General features: G+C 35.9%; 1 protein-coding gene across 4 annotated transcripts; it reads left to right on the plus strand.

Annotated features, from left to right (window-relative positions):
- Window positions 1–317: 317 nt before the first annotated feature.
- PSMC6 (proteasome 26S subunit, ATPase 6) lies at window positions 318–18,790 on the plus strand. 4 transcript variants are annotated; one of them, XR_004476576.2, is made up of 15 exons: window positions 318–476; window positions 1,497–1,576; window positions 1,666–1,705; window positions 1,945–1,997; window positions 4,693–4,760; window positions 5,367–5,481; window positions 7,293–7,380; window positions 9,060–9,121; window positions 9,206–9,329; window positions 9,696–9,757; window positions 11,315–11,435; window positions 11,579–11,659; window positions 15,401–15,472; window positions 16,357–16,522; window positions 18,281–18,790. XR_004476576.2 is itself a non-coding variant. In XM_004279354.4 (14 exons), exons 1-14 carry the CDS (start codon window positions 350–352, stop codon window positions 18,397–18,399), a joined length of 1,212 nt encoding a protein of 403 aa, XP_004279402.1. In that variant the 5' UTR covers window positions 318–349; the 3' UTR covers window positions 18,400–18,790. The 4 variants fall into 4 exon arrangements, 2 of the variants coding, with proteins under 2 accessions (XP_004279402.1, XP_033260663.1); XR_004476577.2 differs by lacking the exon at window positions 11,579–11,659; XM_004279354.4 differs by lacking the exon at window positions 16,357–16,522.
- The last annotated feature ends 224 nt before the right edge of the window (window positions 18,791–19,014 follow it).

Raw genomic sequence — 19,014 nt, forward strand, 5'->3', positions numbered from 1 at the left:
ACACCGATAAGCCATCAGAGCTCTTTAGAGAGATATGTATATATTCCCTATTTCATTCTCATCTTGGTTTATTACAAAGTCTTTTGTGGTTCCAGAACAGCAGTGACTTAAAAATACCAAGGCCTCTCAGGGGACAGCGCCCTTGCTCTACCCAGGCTGACCTGCAGGGGATGGTGTATCTGGAGGTCTCCTTCGGTGCACGCCGGCACCCTAGTGCATAGAGACGCAGACGTTGGAGAAGTGGAGGGCAGAGGCGGTGCAAACCGGAAGGGGCAGTGTCTTCCGCGAAACCCGCCCCTCCAGGGAGGCTCTCCTGTCTCGCCCCGCCCCTTCCCCCGCCCGGGCGGCCATGGCCATTCCCGGCATCCCCTATGAGCGGCGGCTTCTCATCATGGCGGACCCTAGAGATAAGGCGCTTCAGGACTACCGCAAGAAGCTGCTGGAGCACAAGGAGATCGACGGCCGTCTCAAGGAGTGTGAGTGCACCTTTCTTTCCACATAATCTCGTGCCCGGACCCGCTCCTGTCTCTGACAAAGCGGAGGCCTTTGGCCGAGCTCGGCAACCGAGCCCCGAGGAGAGAAGGCCTCAGTCTGGAGACAAGGCGCTTTGTCATCCCCGCCTGTAGCTTCGGAAGCCGAGCTTCTTCACGCCTCTTCGGGCGTGAAAATGGACCAGTCTGGTCCAGGTGACAGAGAGAACATCCCCAGTTCTGAGATGGAATTGGAAGATGACCAGAGGGGAGTGGGGAAGAAGTGGGTCACAGGGATGTTTCCAGGTTAAGGTGCAAGGAGTGCGGTGTTGGTGGAGTCCCGGGACCCGGAGGCGGAAAGAGACTTGAGTCAAAGAAGCTCAAGCAAGAGACGAGACTCGGGTAGTTGGCTTGTTAGTGGCATGGAAAGCCGAACGCGGAGTTTTAAGAGAGAAGGGGTCCATCGGTCGATCATAGTCCTCTTCTTTTTTCCTCGTGTTGTGAATTGTGCTCTGTCAGGCACACAATTTTCCCTTACTCCTGAACCAAAAGAGTACTTACAGTTTTTCTTAGTGCACCGTCACTGACAAACCTGAATGGTTTAAATAATGAAGGAAGACCTTAACTGTATAATTCTGTGGCGCTTTATTTAGGTTAGAAAGCCAAAGAGTAACAGTTCATGTGGGTAGGTGAAGTGAGGAAGGGTCTAACTCTTTTATCATTCGGGTTTGTAATCTCAAATCCGGAAGTGTCAGAATGTCAATATCTGTTATGAATGTAACCTAGTATGTGCTCAAACAAGTAAGTATTCCTGATCAAGAAAATAAAAACATGGTGCTTTCTCTGTAACATTTCGTTTTTAAACATGTCATCTACAAATGGCATTATGTTTTCTGTGGTTTGATATAGTGGATATAAAATACACGTAAAGTGAAATAGACTTAAATAAACTTAAATAAAGTGAGACTTAGTGACTTAAACTCGCTAAGATTATTTAATTTAAAATGTTCAAATTATATTTTTCAGTAAGGGAACAATTAAAAGAACTTACCAAGCAGTATGAAAAGTCTGAAAATGATCTGAAGGCCCTACAAAGTGTTGGGCAGGTAGGTAATGGAGTTTGGGGTGTAGAGGGTGATGGTGATTTGTTTTTTTAGCTCTTGGCAAAAAGTAATGCTTTTTTTTTCTTTCTTAGATTGTGGGTGAAGTACTTAAGCAATTAACTGAAGAAAAATGTAAGTGTATTAGATTGTTAGTAAAGAAAAAAAGAGCAGACTCCCCTCCCTCCCACCACCAACTTTCGAAATGCTTATTATTTTAATGACTGTAATGAAGGTAGATGATATTCTTGCATAGACTAAGTTGTCTTTCAATTCTTGTCTTTTGGAGAACAGAAATAAAACTCAATCTGCCATCAATGTGGATATTTTTTACTTTCTATTTTTCAATTTTTTTTTTCATTTTCTTCCTCTAGTCATTGTTAAAGCTACAAATGGACCAAGATATGTTGTGGGTTGTCGTCGACAGGTAACATTTTACATTTCTATAGTGCTTTATAATTGACAAAAGCGCTTTCTTGTAAGGTATTTAATTCTCAAGGTAAGCAGGTCAGGCATTATGCCCATAACTCCCAAAGGTGACTTGTTCAGATATAGCTAATTATTAGCAAAGCCTGAACTCAGACCATGGGTTTGACTCCCGGTAGTCTCTACTTTTCTGCTCTATTGCATTGCCTCAGTCAGCTCTACACACTGAGAAATCAAAGAATTTTAGAAGTGAAAGAATCTCAGATTACTTTATTTTAGTGTCTTTTTTTGAAGAGATCTTAAAAGTATTAGACCTTATAAATTACATTTTATATTTAAACATTCAAAAATATTACTTATAGTCTTTACTAGAGGCTAAATTGATTTTGTATGAGTTCATTTAAATTAGAATCGGCAAATTGGAATAACTCCAGATTTTATCTTGCAGTCATCAAAAATCACCAACAAATGGCTTTGGATCATTTAGTAGCCTCTGAAGCCAATTTATGTACTACCCTATTCTTTAGAAAGCGTCTTTAGCGAATTCTTATAAACTCATTGGAAGAGCTTTCTAAACTGAGTATTTGTTATGTCAGGTTCAGGTTTTAAAACATTGATATGACATGGCTATAGAATTGAATTTTTCCTAGGGACTAAATTCAGTCTTAAGATTTTGCCTAGCATGTAAGTGGGATGACATTTTCTAAATCAAAATTTCAGTTGCCTAATCCGACAGAGGATATTTATGTCCCTTTCAGGGCCCTCTGGATGCCAAAAGTTGGCATTTCTAAGATATTTTGTGGTTGTATGAGGGGCAAGAGAGTATTTGAAAACTGGAAAATATTAGAAAAGCCAGAGTATATATTCCCTATAGATGTAAATGTTGAAATAGCTTCATATTCATCTCTATTTAAGCTCATTTTCAAGTACAGTGGTCCCTTGTTATCCGTGGGGTGTATGTTCCAAGACCCCCAGTGGATGCCTGAAACCTGGGCATATACCAAACCTTATATATGCTATGTTTTTTCCTCTACATACATACCTATGATAAAGTTTAATTTAAAAATTATGCACAGAAAGAGATGAACAAAAATAATAATAAAATAGAGCAATTATTAAAAAAATATGCTGTTACAAAAGTCATGTGAATGTGGTCTCTCTCAAAATATCTTGTACAAATTTAATGCCTTTTCCATCTTAACTCAGCACTTGTCATGCCCTGTCGCCATAACTTTTGCAGTTTGAGGCGTGACAGCAAAACTAGCACAGGTTTCTTTTTTCTTCTTCACAATTGCATGGATAGAAGATTTGTTCTTACTCTAGATTATAGCAACCTCAGCATATGATTTTTATTTCCTTGTTAAGTCGAGAACTTTCCCCGTTTCATTAGGAAGCGGTCTGTGGCTTCTCTTTGCCATATCTGAATGGCCAGCATCACTACCATTGTGCTTTGGGGCCATTATTAAGTAAAATAAGGATTATTTGACCACAAGTACTTCAGTCAGCAGGACAGTGGATCTGATAACCGAGAGGGCTACTAATACGCTGGACAAAGGGATGATTCATGTCCCAAGGACAGAGCGTTCATCACGCTACTCAGAACAGCATGAGATTTAAAACTTAGGATTAGTTTATTTCTGGAATTTTTCATTTAATATTTTCAGGTAACTGAAAATGTGGATAAGGGGAGGACTACTGTACCTGACAATTATTCTTAGTTTAATCCATTATATTAAACCTAGTATTTAGCTTATCTTCACTTCATTTTAATTGGCACTAAATCCTAAACTGAGCGGTTTGCAAAATCCTGTGAAAAGTGGTCAGTAATTTGTATGATTCTGAAATTGTATTGGCAAGCAGTTTATTATTTTTTTTGTTGCACTTTTCGAAAAAACTAAAAAATTATAGTTTTTTCGAAAAATAACTTTATTTTTGACAAGTAACAGCCTGAGTGTGATTTGAATCTATTTGGATAGATTCTCTCCACTTCTATCCAAATAAGTTAAATATGCCAATAAATTGTTTAGTATGATTCAACTTAATATGTACAGTAATATATTTACCATAGTGTCTGGCATGTAGCAAAAGCATGAATGAAGTTTGCTGGGGTTTTTTTGTTTGTTCTTTAGAATTTTAATAAAAAATCTCTAAGGGGAAATAGAGTGCATATCCCCCTTATCTCCTATGATCACATAACACATACTTCCCAAAACTATAGTTTTTAAAATAAATCTAATGGACATACCTTTAAGATGCTTTCCTGTCCTTCCCCTCCAAATGTTCATTAAGGGATTTCTGTATAAATGCTTTGGTACCAATTGCCAAAGTCACTGTACTACAGTGCCTAAATCAAAATAATGAGCAAAACTATATTAAATAGTGAGCCTTTGAAAGTAAAATATTGCAGTCAGTTCCTTCTTCAAAAACAAGGTTGTTGCCACCTCAGACTTTATGTATTAGTGATTTCTCACTTCACACTGAGATTGCACAAAAGGGCACTCTTTGAAGGAGCAGAAGGAAATAACTTTGAATTACTACTTTTTATAAACTCTTCCCTTGGGCATGGTGTTTATAATCTAATCTTAGTGTTCTCTCGGAAGGGTAAAAATGATTATTTGGCTTCTAACTATGCTCTTGTTAGAGTGTTATTCCCCTTTTCAAGTGTTTGTGTAACACCTTTTGTTTTACACAATTAGCTTGACAAAAGTAAGCTGAAGCCAGGAACAAGAGTTGCTTTGGATATGACTACACTAACTATCATGAGGTAGGTTTCTTGTACTATTTAGTTTACGTCTCATTTTCACGGAGGGAAGATTTTATCCAAAATATATGCTTCTTGAGATCACTGAATGTTTTGCCACTTTTCCGCTTTTCCTAATTTCAAATTAATTTAAACATGTTTTTTTAAAAAAAATAATAAATTTATTTATTTGGCTGCATTGGGTCTTCATTGCTATGCGTGGGCTTTCTCTAGTTGCAGCGAGCGGGGGCTACTCTTCGTTGCGGTGCACGAGCTTCTCATTGTGGTGGCTTCTCTTGTTGTGGAGCACAGGCTCTAGGCACATGGGCTTCAGTAGTTGTGGCACGCGGGCTCCGTAGTTGTGGCTTGCAGTCTCTAGAGCGCAGGCTCAGTAATTGTGGTGCACGGGCTTAGCTGCTCTATGGCATGTGGGATCTTCCGGACCAGGGCTCGAACCCGTGTCCCCTGCATTGGCAGGGGGATTCTTAACCACTGCGCCACCAGGGAAGTCCCAACATGATTTTCCAAGATCACCTACAGGTGCTTGCATAAGCAAGTCATTTATACTCTATGTGTAGGCTGAGAGAAAATACATCTTTTAAAAGAAAAATACACACCTTATCATTACAGGTATTTGCCAAGAGAGGTGGACCCACTGGTTTACAACATGTCGCATGAGGACCCCGGGAATGTTTCTTATTCTGAGATCGGAGGTTTGTCAGAACAGATTCGGGAGTTACGAGAGGTTGGTAGTGCGTGCTTTATTCTCTGAACTTACTAAGAAGTAGTACGGGTTTTAAAATGCCTGAAGGGAGAAAGAGGATATAAAATCACTTTGTCCAAATAGTGTTTACTGAATATTATATATATAATATTTTTGCCAAGAGAAGAAAAGCACTGAATCTCTAGCTATGAAAATCATGGGTTTTTGTTAAATTTGGAGATAATTTGGTGTTTGAAAAATCCTGCTCTTTTTATGACCAAGAAGGAAAAAAAGCTAAGAATAATGGATGTAATCCACTGTCCATACCATCTGGTATTTTGTTTATCTTAGTAGTTTAGTTGGGTCCGAGCACATTTGGATAGTGTGTGTAATGTAGTTTTTTCCATAACCTCATTGATTTCCTATTGCCCTTAAATAGAGTAAGTTATCTGTGCCTTAAATATTTTATTTTGATAAAGCTGTTTGCTGTCATTTAAGAAAAATATTGGCCTTAGCGTGGCTTAAACTTTAAGTTCTTACATGAAGAATCAAATCAGGGTTGCCTTGCTTTACAACACAGATAGCTGCATAACAATTCTCTTTTAAGCAAATTACATTGTTGTATTGATTTCATCTTAATTTAGGATGGAAATACTCAGGAATGAATTTGATTAATTAGAATGGCTTACATTATCTGATTTAAGCCCTAAACCAGTAGTTTTCAAACTTTAGCACTTTAAATTTTCTGGAACTCTTATTAAAGATACAGATTCCTAGGCCCTCTGCATGGTTTTGATGCAGTGGCTTGGGGATGGGGCACAGGAATTAGCATTTAAACAAGCATTCCAGGTGATTATGAAACCAAGTTGTTTTTTTTTTTTCAACCATACTTGCGGAAGCATTGGCCTAAGCATAAATAAAAGCCTATTCTTTTCACATTATAGTTAATAAAAAGAGGAAGAACAAGTGCTTCATGAAACAGTGAAATATTTTACAGTGATTTGCTGCATCAGCCATAGGAGCAGAATGAATCTCTCTCACACACACAGACACACGCACACACACCAAGGACATGCAGTATACATCTGCAGACAATTGCGAATGTTAATTTCTCACAATTTTGGCGTGTCTTAATCATACCTTATGGACAGAGTTATTCAGTAGAGGTTTATCTCTCAAGTAAAGAGTTTAAACTGGGCAGTCAAATCCTCACTTTTGCTGTTCTCCACTTTTCTTTCTTTGAATCAGTCTTAGAACATTGAGAGCAGAATTTATTTTTTTTTTAAGACTACTATGACAAAATGCCAACATAAGAAAATTTTATGTACCATTTCTCTTAGTGGCAGTTATATCTTACCAAAGTTCCCCATTTTATAATTATTTTTTGTTGTATTCAGATGCACACCAGTGTAATCTTTTTGTTTTTTTGCTTAACTGATTTTTGGTAGTGTTAATTGTTTCGTTGAGGCATAATTTACCTTCAGTAAAATTCACGTTTTTTAAGTGTACAGTTCAAATGTGTTTGACAGATTATATGCCCGTGCAAACATCACTCTAGTCAAGTGTGTGGTTATTTTAGCAAGTGTGTTAAATAATAAATAAATAGTTCAAATTACCACATGCTTTTTAATTAATTAATTTAAAAAATATTTTAAGATTTTTAGATTTAAGAGATATCTTACATCTATCTGAAGAAAAACCTCTAATATAAATGGTTTTACATAGCACTGAATTCTAGATCTATTACGAATTATGATGTATGTACATAAATCTGCTGATAGTTTACTTAAAATATTTGAAAGTACATCAAAATCTTTACTAACGTTTTAAGAAACATGCAACTTCTTTTCTAGGTAATAGAATTACCTCTTACAAACCCAGAATTATTCCAACGTGTAGGAATAATACCTCCAAAAGGCTGTTTGTTATATGGACCACCAGGTTGGTATTAAATCATGTCTGCCCCACTATGACCGAATGAATGAATGAAGGAGTAAAAAAATGAGATGGAGATAATTAATGTGACAATTCCAGCCTCCATTCTGTTCAGAGTAAGGAAGGGATTGGTGATGTGTGTCTACTGTTTTCTTAGTCTTGCTTAGTCCTCTTGTGCTTCGTAGGGTATATATATCTAAACATGCCATGTGATTCTAAGCAATGGTCTTGCGTGGTTCACAGACCTCTGGGTGTCCCAGAGACACTTTCAGGGATTCTGCAAGGTCAGAATTACTCTTGTAATACTAAGATGTCAACACAGTGAAAAAGAAAAAAGCAACTAACATCTGTGCTGATGGTGCAAAGCAATGAGGGTAAAGCTACTCATGCCATAGTATGAATCAATTAAGTCAGTGGCACAAAATGGTATAGTAGTCATTGTGTTCGGGGCCACTCACATTTGCAGTATTTTTAAAAAAAGATGTCAGTTTCACTTTAAAATGTCCTTGCTAAAGCATTAAAAATATTAACTTTTGATCCTTGAATAATGTGTTGTATTCTGTGATGAAATGGAAAATACATATAAAGTACTTCTGTTGCGTACTGAATAAGATATCTCCAGGAAAAGCATTTGTGTGATTATTTGAGTTGCCTGCTGTATTAGCTGCTTTTCATGGAATGCCATTTTTACTTGAAAGGATAATTTACAGTCAGTTATCAGACTGGTTATTGGTTACCTTGCACACATTTTTTTTTTTAATTTATTATTTATTTATTTATTTTTGGCTGTGTTGGATCTTCATTGCTGTGCGCGGGCGTTCTCTAGTTGCGGCGAGCAGGGGCTACACTTCGTTGCTGTGTGCGGGCTTCTCATTGTGGTGGCTTCTCTTGTTGCAGAGCAGGGGCTCTAGAGCCCAGGCTCAGTAGTTGTGGCGCACGGTTTAGTTGCTCCATGGCATGTGGGATCTTCCTGGACCAGGGATCAAACCCATGCCCCCTGCATTGGCAGGCGGATTCTTAAGCACTGTGCCACCAGGGAAGTCCCTGCACACATTTTTTTTAAAAAATGAATGAAGTTAGCCAATCATGTTAAAGCAAACAACTGACACCATCTGTAGCCAGTGATAAAATTTGAGCTTTCAAACGAAAATTGAGTTTTTGAAAACTTTACCTCTGGTACTATGAGCTTGACAACTTTCCAATGTGTTTGTTGCAGGATGAGATCGGAGATGGTATTAACAAATGTGACTTTTTAATATTATATAATGGAAAATGCCAGTATTTGGAAGATTTTCATAACCCACTGAATCAGTAGTTTCCAAATAACAAATACTTGATATTACAATATCATACGTAGGCAAAGGTCCACTCAGTGTTCAGTATAGCCCAATGTATTTGAATGTACAAGTTTCCATCACAGTCTCTTTGTAAGTTGGCTTTGATATATTTCTAAAGTTATGTATTCAGTTTGCTTAAAATAAAATTAGAAGGGATATTTTGAATAAAATTTTAAATTTTAATATTGAGAGTGGAAGTGCTTTGGTATTTTAAATGATTTTAAATGCTTTTATTTAAGACTTAGCTTCCATTTTGCAAAATTTACTATTCAAAGGATTACATTCTTAAAGGCTTTTGAAAATTTGTTTTACTTTCCATTTAATTAGGACTTCATTTATCATTCCTAGGTACAGGAAAAACACTCTTGGCACGTGCTGTTGCTAGCCAGTTGGATTGCAATTTCTTAAAGGTAAAGGGAATATTCTTTTTGTAGCTATTGAAAATAAATTTTATTTGAATTTTCCTATGTTTACCATGTTTTTCCTTTAATCAGGTTGTATCTAGTTCTATTGTAGACAAGTACATTGGTGAAAGTGCTCGTTTGATCCGAGAAATGTTTAATTATGCCAGGGACCATCAGCCATGCATCATTTTTATGGATGAAATAGATGCTATTGGTAAGAATAACACTTCTAAAATTTATTTTAAACTTTTCTTGAACTGTTAGGAATATTTTTTTAATCTAAAAGAACTTTTTCCCTCTCTTTTCACCTCTAACTGCAATTTGTGTGAAGTAGCAAAATGAATTGAATGTTACTTTAAAAAAATTCTTAAGAAAGTTTAACCACTCTCAATAAATAACCTTTAACATTGAGAAAATGATAAACATACCAAAATCAATTCTAATTTTGTTAGTGTAATTCTTGTTAATTTATTTTCATCTTAATGTTTTAAACCCCAGACACTATCATTTTCATATTTTCTTAAATGATGCTTAAAGAGGAAAGGAGTAATGCATATGAGTTTCCACATCATTATTTTAGGTGGTCGTCGGTTTTCTGAGGGTACTTCAGCTGATAGAGAGATTCAGAGAACTTTAATGGAGGTAATATTTGGTAAAGCCTGTTTGTAAAGAAATCAATGTTTATAAAGTGAAGAAGTGAACATTGGATATTTGAAGGTCAAAATATGGATAATGGTTTAAATGAAGAATGCACTTAAGTATGAAATTTGAAAGTACAGTATTGACAGGAATGAACAGTTTTCTTTACCACAATCTCTAGTAAGAAAATGAGTACTAGAAAATAATAGGGATATCTACAAAATTTCATGTGAGTTACAGCTGTACCGTTCTACATTTTTTGAGCAGACTGGCCATTTAAAAAATTATATATTGTACTTACATTGTGAATGTGATTTTGTGTTAGTTTTCTTCAGATATTTTATGAGTGACAAATATATTTAAACTAGTGGCAATAAATGAATTGTAACTATGTATGAGGCTGCTCTAAAAATTACTAATACTTTCCTCTCTTTATTGCTGAGAATGAAAGGAAACTAAAATAGTTTTGATTATTGAAGATGGATGATGGGATATTGAAATGTATATTAAAGTCTTTTCCCACTCCACATTCTGTGAAAGTGATGGCAAGATTCCAAACACATTTTCCAACTCCTATGAATAGATAGGTAGCATAGGTAATGCATTGTCAACTACTGTCTCAGTAGGGGTGTTTGAAAATTGTTTTTTATAAGTTGTCTGCTCAGAAAAGACAGTATTTTAAAATTAGTTGTAGAGTCTATTAGAAGCCTTAAATTGAGGTATTTTTTTTAAAACGCAGATACTAGTTTTATTCATGTAGCTGATATGTTGTTAGCTAACACTTAGGGTATGTTAGACATATTGGCATGAAGAAATAGACATATTGTCAGGCTAGCTTTGTTTTAAAGTGTTTGTTGAATGCAGTTAGATTTTTCAACATTTATTCAAGAAAACTTTAGGAATTGAAGGAAATGTGTTAGGTATCTCAGTATTTCTGTGTAAGTAGAATTATTTGAAAAGATATTTAATGGATTTATTATCATGTTTGTAGAAAATCATTGTTTCCAGTTATCCTGATGTAAATTTTATGTCTGGCATGCCATAAGCTCTTGAAACATTATTTTAAAAGTAATTGTAACAAAAAAATTCGAACGTTGGAAATCAGATCCACATAACTTAGTTTCATAATTCGTGACTGGATGGATGCCTTCAGATTTATTAAAACTATCTGATAGCTATACAAAGGTACATAGTTGAATAATCTATCTTGGAGACTTCCCTGGCAGTCGATTGGTTAAGATTCTGTTCTTCCCCGGCAGGGGACATGGGTTCGATCCCTGGTCGTGGAACTAAGATCCTGCATACTGCAAGGCACGGCCAAAAAAAAAACATTAAATAATCTATCTTGGAACTTTTAGGATGGAATATATATCCCTTTATGTAAGAGAGAAAAAAATATGATTCCATCAAATGATCATTCTGCACATCACATATGTATCTGTAAGCAATACATTTCATGGTCTTAGTCATTTTATAAAAGGTGTGTGCTATGTGTTTTTTTAATGGTTGGGATGCTTTATAAAATGTGCCTTTGATTTATATTCACAAATATATTCTTAGCTACTGAATCAGATGGATGGATTTGATACTCTACATAGAGTTAAAATGATCATGGCTACAAACAGACCAGATACACTGGATCCTGCTTTGCTTCGTCCAGGCAGATTAGATAGAAAAATACGTAAGTTAAGCTTTTGTGCCTGCTGTCCATTTCCCTTTGTCTATGTCCATTTCTCTTCCCATACCTCCTCCTCACCCCCTACTTTATTTAAAAAACAAAAAACCTGACTGCAAAAGAATTTCTTACAATTTTTTTATTTTCAGATATTGATTTACCAAACGAACAAGCAAGGTTAGATATATTGAAAATCCATGCAGGTCCCATTACAAAGCATGGTGAAATAGGTAAGTAAATAACCTATTTTATATATATTTACATTTGGTAAATGAAGTAAAATGCTATTGGATATCACTGATAGTCTACCAAATCTAGTTTTAAATTCAGGAAACATGGTGGTCTTGAATTTAGCTGATAGTTATTGAGCATGTGCTGTATGCTAAGAATTGTTTTAAGTGCTGAGGATATAGCAATGAACAAAACAGATAAATTCCTGCCTTTATATAACTTACATTTTTGTCAGGAAAGGCAGGTGAAGAAAGTAAAATATTCACCTGACCCTTGAGCAAAATGGGTTTGAACTGTGTGGGTCTACTTATACGTGGATTTTTTTTTTTAACTAGTAAATGCTATAGTACTACCTGGTTGGGGTTGGTTGAATCCACAGATGCAGAACCATGAACATGGAGGGCCGCTATGAGTTACGTGCAGATTTTCGACTGTGCCACCAGGGAAGCCCGAATGTATACATTTTGAATAGAGGTGGGGAGGAGGAGGCACAGGGAACGCCTTACCAAGGTGATTTTTAAGCAGTGACCTAAAAGGTGAAGGAGCTAAGTATGGATATTTGGGGGAAATTTGCAGAGGGAACAGCAAGTAAGAAGGCCTTGAAGTAGGTGCATGCATGGAACATTCCAGGAGCAGTATAGAGGTCAGGGTGTCTGTGGCAGAGTTATTGGGACGGTAGCAAGTGAAATAAATCATAGAAGTAATGGGGATCAGATTGTATAGAGCCTTATTGAGGCCGTTGTGTAGGAACTTTGGCTTTTGTTTTTAGTGAAATGGATTCCATTGGAGGATTGTGAGCAGAGGAATGATATGACCTTACTTTTTATTGTTTTTAACTTTGTATTACAGAAAATTAGAAATACATAAAAGTAGAGATGAGTATAATCTTATCAGGAATTCATCCCCCAGCTTCAGTAATTAACCCTTGGCCAATCTTGTTTCATCTGTAATCTCTCCCACCTCTTACCTTCCTTCTGGATTTTTAAAAAGCAAATTCCAGGGCTTTCCTGGTGGCGCAGTGGTTGGGAGTTCGCCTGCCGATGCAGGGGACACGGGTTCGTGCCCCGGTCTGGGAGGATCCCACGTGCCGCGGAGCGGCTGGGCCTGTGAGCCATGGCCGCTGAGCCTGTGCGTCTGGAGCCTGTGATCCGCAATGGGAGGGGCCACAGCAGTGAGAGGCCCGCGTACCACAAAAAAAAAAAAAGCAAATTCCAGTCATTATCATTTCATCTGTAAATATTTCAGAATTCACTTATGTTAAATAGATCATCTGGCTGCAACTAGAGGGACAAGGATAGAGACAAGAGGATCTATTAGGAGGTTATTTCAGTAATGCAGGCAAAAGATGATGGTGGCTTGGTCCAAGGTGGTAGCAAAATCTTTTAAAATAATGAGATTCTGGACATATTTTGAAAATAGAGGTGACAGGGCTTGCTAATGAATCAGATGTAGGGTGTGAGCTAAAGAGAAGAACCAGGGAAGACTTAGGTTTTTTACTCATGCAACTGAACAAATGGAATTGCCATCAATTAAAGCGAGGGAAGACTGGAAAGATTCGGTTTTAAAGGGAGAATGAGGAATTTGATTCTGGCAATATTTAATTTGAGATGCCAATTAGATAGCCAAGTAAAGATGTTGATTAGTAATTCTGTGTGCATCAATAGTTCGTTGGGGTGGTCTGTGCTAGAGTTATAAATGTGGCTAATATCAGCATAAAAATGGTTCCAAGGAAGAGAATGTTGATAGAGAAGGGATTCAAAACTGAGCTAATTCCAGCATTAAGAAGTTGAGAGGAAATAAAAAAAAGTTGAGAGGAAGAACCATCAAAGGAGACTGAGGAAGGTTAGTCACAGAGATAGGAGTTAACCAGGACCTGATGGTGTCCTGGAGAATGAAGAAATACTATAGGGAGGGACTAATTTCCTGTCAAATGCTGACAATGGGTCTGATAAGAAGAGTTCTGAGATTGGATTTACTATGTGAAGATCATTGGTGACCTTATCAAAAGAAATTTCTTTGGAGTGGTAGGAGTGAGAGCCTTGTTCAAATGGATATCAGAGAGATGGGGACAGGAGGCATTGAGTTTAGACACCTCTTTCAAGGAGTTCTCTAGCGAAGGGGAGAAGAGAAGAAATGGAGCTGCAGCAGAAATGGAGATGAGGACTTGGGGTTTTCTTTAAGATGCATGTACTTACAACACTTTTTTTTTATGCTGATGGGAATGATCTAGGAGAGAGATACAAGTTGATAATGTGCTTTTTTTGAAGAGAGGTTGGCTTTGTCTATGAGCATAGACTTCTCAGGAGAATAGGAGGAAAGGCAGCATATATTAGATGCTGATGATAACAGGTTCTTAAATATGGCAGGTACTTAGAGGATTTTTCTTCTGAATGCGTTTATTCTCTCAGTGAAATAGAAAGCAAGTTAAGAGTGAAAATGGGAAAGTACTGTTAGAGATTTGAGGACAGGAAAAATTACAAAATAGTTATCAATAGAAGTGAGAGACTGGACTAGTGTAAAGGCCAGCAAGCCATGTATTCTATTGTGGGCTAAATTCTGTATGCCTTCTGTTTTTGTAAATAAAGTTTTGTTGTAGCACAGCCACTCCCATTCATTTACATATTGTCTATGACTACTTTCCCACTACAGTGGCAGAAATGAGTAGTTTTGACAGAGACCATATGACCTACAAAGTCTGAAGTATTTACTGTCTTGCCCATTACAGAAAGTTTGCTGACCCCTGGACTAGAGGCATCTAGTATAATTGCCAAGCAACTTTAAAAACTTTTTACAAGTTAGTGGTCCAAAATAATTACAAATAATTGACCATTGCCTTTCTCATTACTCATGTGAAAGTTTTGAGTTGGAAAGACTGAGCTGAATTTACCAGCTTCTTCCAATACTGAGCTCTTGTTAGGTGCCAGATGCTGTGCTAACCTTAGGAATTTCTGCTCTCCAGAAGCTTACATGAACTTGAACCTGAATGAAGACTAATTAATGAATTATCTGTGTGATTTCAAATAGAGATTGACATACTCCAGATTGCCTGACAAGGGTGTCTTACCACAGTTTTTCACATTGTAGTAGCTTATGTGTCTCTTCTCGCTATTCTACATCAAGTCCGTAACTGCTACCTTAAACCAGCAGCAGCTCTTCATTTCGTCTGTCACGTGGATAGAAAGGTCACTTAACTATTACTGTTATCATAGATCTGATACCTCAACACTTGGAGCTTTCACAGAAACCAGAAAAGCTAGTCAGTGTTTACTCTAGCATTTAAAAATTCTGTATGATAAAATGATGTCTGAAGACTATTTTTGGTATATTTTATATTTGCCTTATGTGATTAAATTCCATTGTGGTTACAGTTGGTTTTGAATATTCTAGATTTATTCAAATTAGGTACTTGGTTACAGTTTTAATAAAAGTCATAGCTTGACATATCTAAAGTTCACATGCGCTTAACAGTTTCTCTGTGTAGAAACAGGTTAAGATGCTTTCAGATCTTGATATTTCTTGGTTTTAGAGTTTTAGAAGTATGTTTATTTCTGCTTGGTGCTGGTTTACTTAACAGAAGTATTGATTTTAGTTGTTAACGTTGTGGAATGTTAACAGAGTTGATGCCTAGCTGACTAAATTCGAAGCAAGCTCTTAAGTTAAATTTTCTATATGGGAATAAATCCAAAAAAGGTCTCCTATTATTATTTTTTTAACTGATTTCCAGTATTTTTCCAAAACAGATTATGAAGCAATTGTGAAGCTTTCAGATGGCTTTAATGGAGCAGACCTGAGAAATGTTTGTACTGAAGCAGGTAAGGGTTTAAAGTACAGTTTTTACTATTGATTTTGATTTGTTTAATTTGCTAAAAATGTGTTTGGGTTTGTCCAAAAGCAGAGCCTGAGCTTTGCAAGGATTTGAGTGCTTGTTATTTTCTGGGAAATTGATTCCAAGAAGTAGAGAATAGGGCAAGTGAAATGGGAAGAGGGAAAGCTGTTATAAGGGTGCATCACTGAAATAACTGTTGTAAGCAAGAGGGGTTTGATTCTGATGAGACCTCAGAGAAACATACAGAATTCTTTCCAGGATTATCTGGCTGAAATATGGGAGACTAGACATTTATTTACCAGCTGTCATCCTCCATTCCTCCGTGGGATGAGATTTGCCCTTGGGGATGTTAACTTCTTTGCACTTATGGATGCCTTAGGGTAGAATGTGGAAAGACATGCATAGTGATAGCATGCTGTCCCCCTGGAGTAAGTCTGAGACTGTACAGAGCTATCTGCCACACCTGTGGCTGAAATCCGACTGGGCCAGCACTGGGGGTATCTGCTACAAAATGGATGACATGCCTTCTGATACTAGCCTGTCAGTAGTTACCTTTGAAAGATTGATTTATGAATTTTGTGTTCATTCAACTTGTGGAAATGTAGTAGTTTTTTAGTATAATTTTTTCTGTGGATTGTGTGATTTTATTTTTATTTCTGGTACCAAGTGGCTTTAAAACCATACATACGGTCATTTAGTTTTTGTCTTCCACACAGAATCTTAAAATTAAAAAAATATCTACAGTAGATCTTATAGTCACTGACTTTCATAGGTTGCATATGAACACTTTTTAAGTATTACAATATGTGATTTCTTCTTGTTTTCATATCACCATTAGCCTTATTTTAACATTTCTTGTAAATTCAACAGACAGTGTTTAAAGAGGCTGCTCAGACATGGCTTCTCCATAGGAGTATCTTCATGGGTATACTGTGACTCAGTATCTGGATCAAAGATCTGCAGGTCCAGAAACTCTCAGTACAAATCACATAAATCATGCTCACAAAGACTTACTAGTAAACAAAAATATTAAAAGGTAAGCAGTCAGTAGCCTGAACTACTAGGGGTAACTTATGACATTCTCCTTTCAAAATCTACACTAGACCAAATTATTATTAGAAGCTTGCTTTGGTGAAGATGGAATCCAAACAAAAGCAGTATCTAAATCTTAAAGGCTGATACCATTAAATTATATTCTCTCTTTTTCCACATATTTTTTAAAAGTTTATTTTTAGCTATTTCCAATAAAGAACTATAACTTCTGTGTGGATTAAAATTTAAGCTTTTTAAACTTCTCATCTAGAGACATACTGAAATTCTTGAGTTTTCTTTTTATTAGTCTTCAAGCCTTTTTTGTTAATATATCTTGCTGTGAGTTAAAATATACTTGATTCAATTATAGTTGTCTTTTTCCATTCAAATCCTGAGATTGTCATCCTTTTTGGATTAGAATGTATCTCACATTCACTCATTCACTAAACAATGATTTGGAAACAGTAATATGCACAAGGTTTGGAAAAATAACTTGCCTAATTTAGTTACAGCCTTCTAAACAGGTTTTAAAACTTCACTATTAAAAAAAAGTCATTTCCATTCACCTGATTTCTGAGGACAGCATAGAATGACTATTGCCAAGATTCCTTATGTAGAAATCTTGAAAGGAAAGGGAAGACAGGAAGTAACCCTTGCAATTTTCTATTGCAACCCACTCATTTTATGTTAGTGAAAATTCAGTATAAGCAGATCCTCAATCATTGAGTGGGTGATAACTTACCAGCTTTAGCTTATGCAATTAGGATTGTCTCAAAATCTGGGACCCATATCTATGACACAACTAATGTTTAAAAAAAACCCACAAACTTTTACGTCCTTGCCAAGTAGTATTTGACAAGTAACTTGTCAAAAACTTGAAAGCAAAAACTGAATGGTGATATTTGAATATGAAAGTCTTATAAAATACCAATTTGTACATAAAAAGGTAAATTTTCTCACATGAATAATGACACTGATTTTTGTTGACTTTCTTTAATTCCTATTCTCTATGCTTTTGATTATTAACAAGGAAAAGCTATGAAAATTACTGAGGTGTTTTGTGTTTTCCCAAACCATACATGTGCCCCCTGCTTCCAGGGGATTGCTGCCTGTAGAGTTAGGAAACTTCTGCCTAAAATGTGTATGTGTTATTGATAGTTGGGTTTTGTTTTGTTTTTTTCAAAATGACATTGGATACAGGGACTGTGTGAGGTGGAATTTAAGTATACAGATAATTGTCTCACTGTTTTCTAGCTTTTGGTTTGGAAAATAGTGCTCACTATAGTTACAGAAATTAATTGAACAATAATAGTGGTTTTTAGGAAATTAGAACTGTTGGCTGAGAAGTAATACATCTAAGCTCCTTCACATTTATTCCATAGAATATTACATTATTTAGTTTTCTTTAAAGTTTTTTGAGATATAATTGACATATTAGTTTCATGTATACAACATAATGATTCAGTATTTGTATATATTATGAAATGATCACCATAATGAGTCTAGTTAACATTCCATCATCACATATAGAAAAGTATTTTTTTCTTGTGATCTACTCAGCATCTTTCAAATACACAGTGCAGTATTAATAAGTATAGTCACCATGCTGTACATTACATCCCCAGGACTTATTTATTTTTTTAAGTGGGAGTTTGTACCTTTTGACCACCTTTACCCATTTCACCTACCCTCTCCCTTAGTTTTCTTATAATAAATAATTCACATATTAAATATAGCAGTCATGTTGTTTTATTCTCCACAGGTATGTTTGCAATTCGTGCTGATCATGATTTTGTAGTACAGGAAGACTTCATGAAAGCAGTCAGAAAAGTGGCTGATTCTAAGAAGCTAGAGTCTAAATTGGACTACAAACCTGTGTAATTTACTGTAAGATTTTTGATGGCTGCATGACAGATATTGGCTTAATGTAAAAATAAAGTTAAGGAAAATTATGTATTGGCAAAAATGATCTCATTAAAAGAGTATGAATAAAAATGTATATGAATAACATTGTAAAAATTAGTAATTCAGTAATTCTACTTTTAAGAAGTATGGAAGAAATTTGTATGTTTGTTAATGTTGCATTTATTGCAGCAGAAGTTATAAAAGAAGAGTATGTTGAAGCTTTTTGTATTTGCTGTGTATTTTGTAAAACCTTGAAAATGGTTTGAGACGGTAGTACCAGATAGCATTTCTTATGACTTATTTTATATCATTTGTTTTCCTCATCCTAAAAAGTTTAATAAAATCTGTTTGATTCAGTTCTCCTACATATATTCTTGTCTTTTATGAGACTACATTTACTATGGTCTAAACTATTTAATAACCAAGATGAAGTTGGGTTTAGATCGTAGACTTCTGAATTTTATTTTAAAACAGTACCTATACTCAGTGTTCATGAGAGCATCTTGTTATATGTAACATAGATGTGTGTCTGTATATATTCCTCCTTCAAGAAAGCCTTTATTTATTCTCCACCTACTATGATTAATCCGT

This window comes from Orcinus orca, chromosome 2 (assembly GCF_937001465.1).
Source record: "Orcinus orca chromosome 2, mOrcOrc1.1, whole genome shotgun sequence".
In the NCBI taxonomy this organism is placed as follows: Eukaryota; Metazoa; Chordata; class Mammalia; order Artiodactyla; family Delphinidae; genus Orcinus; species Orcinus orca.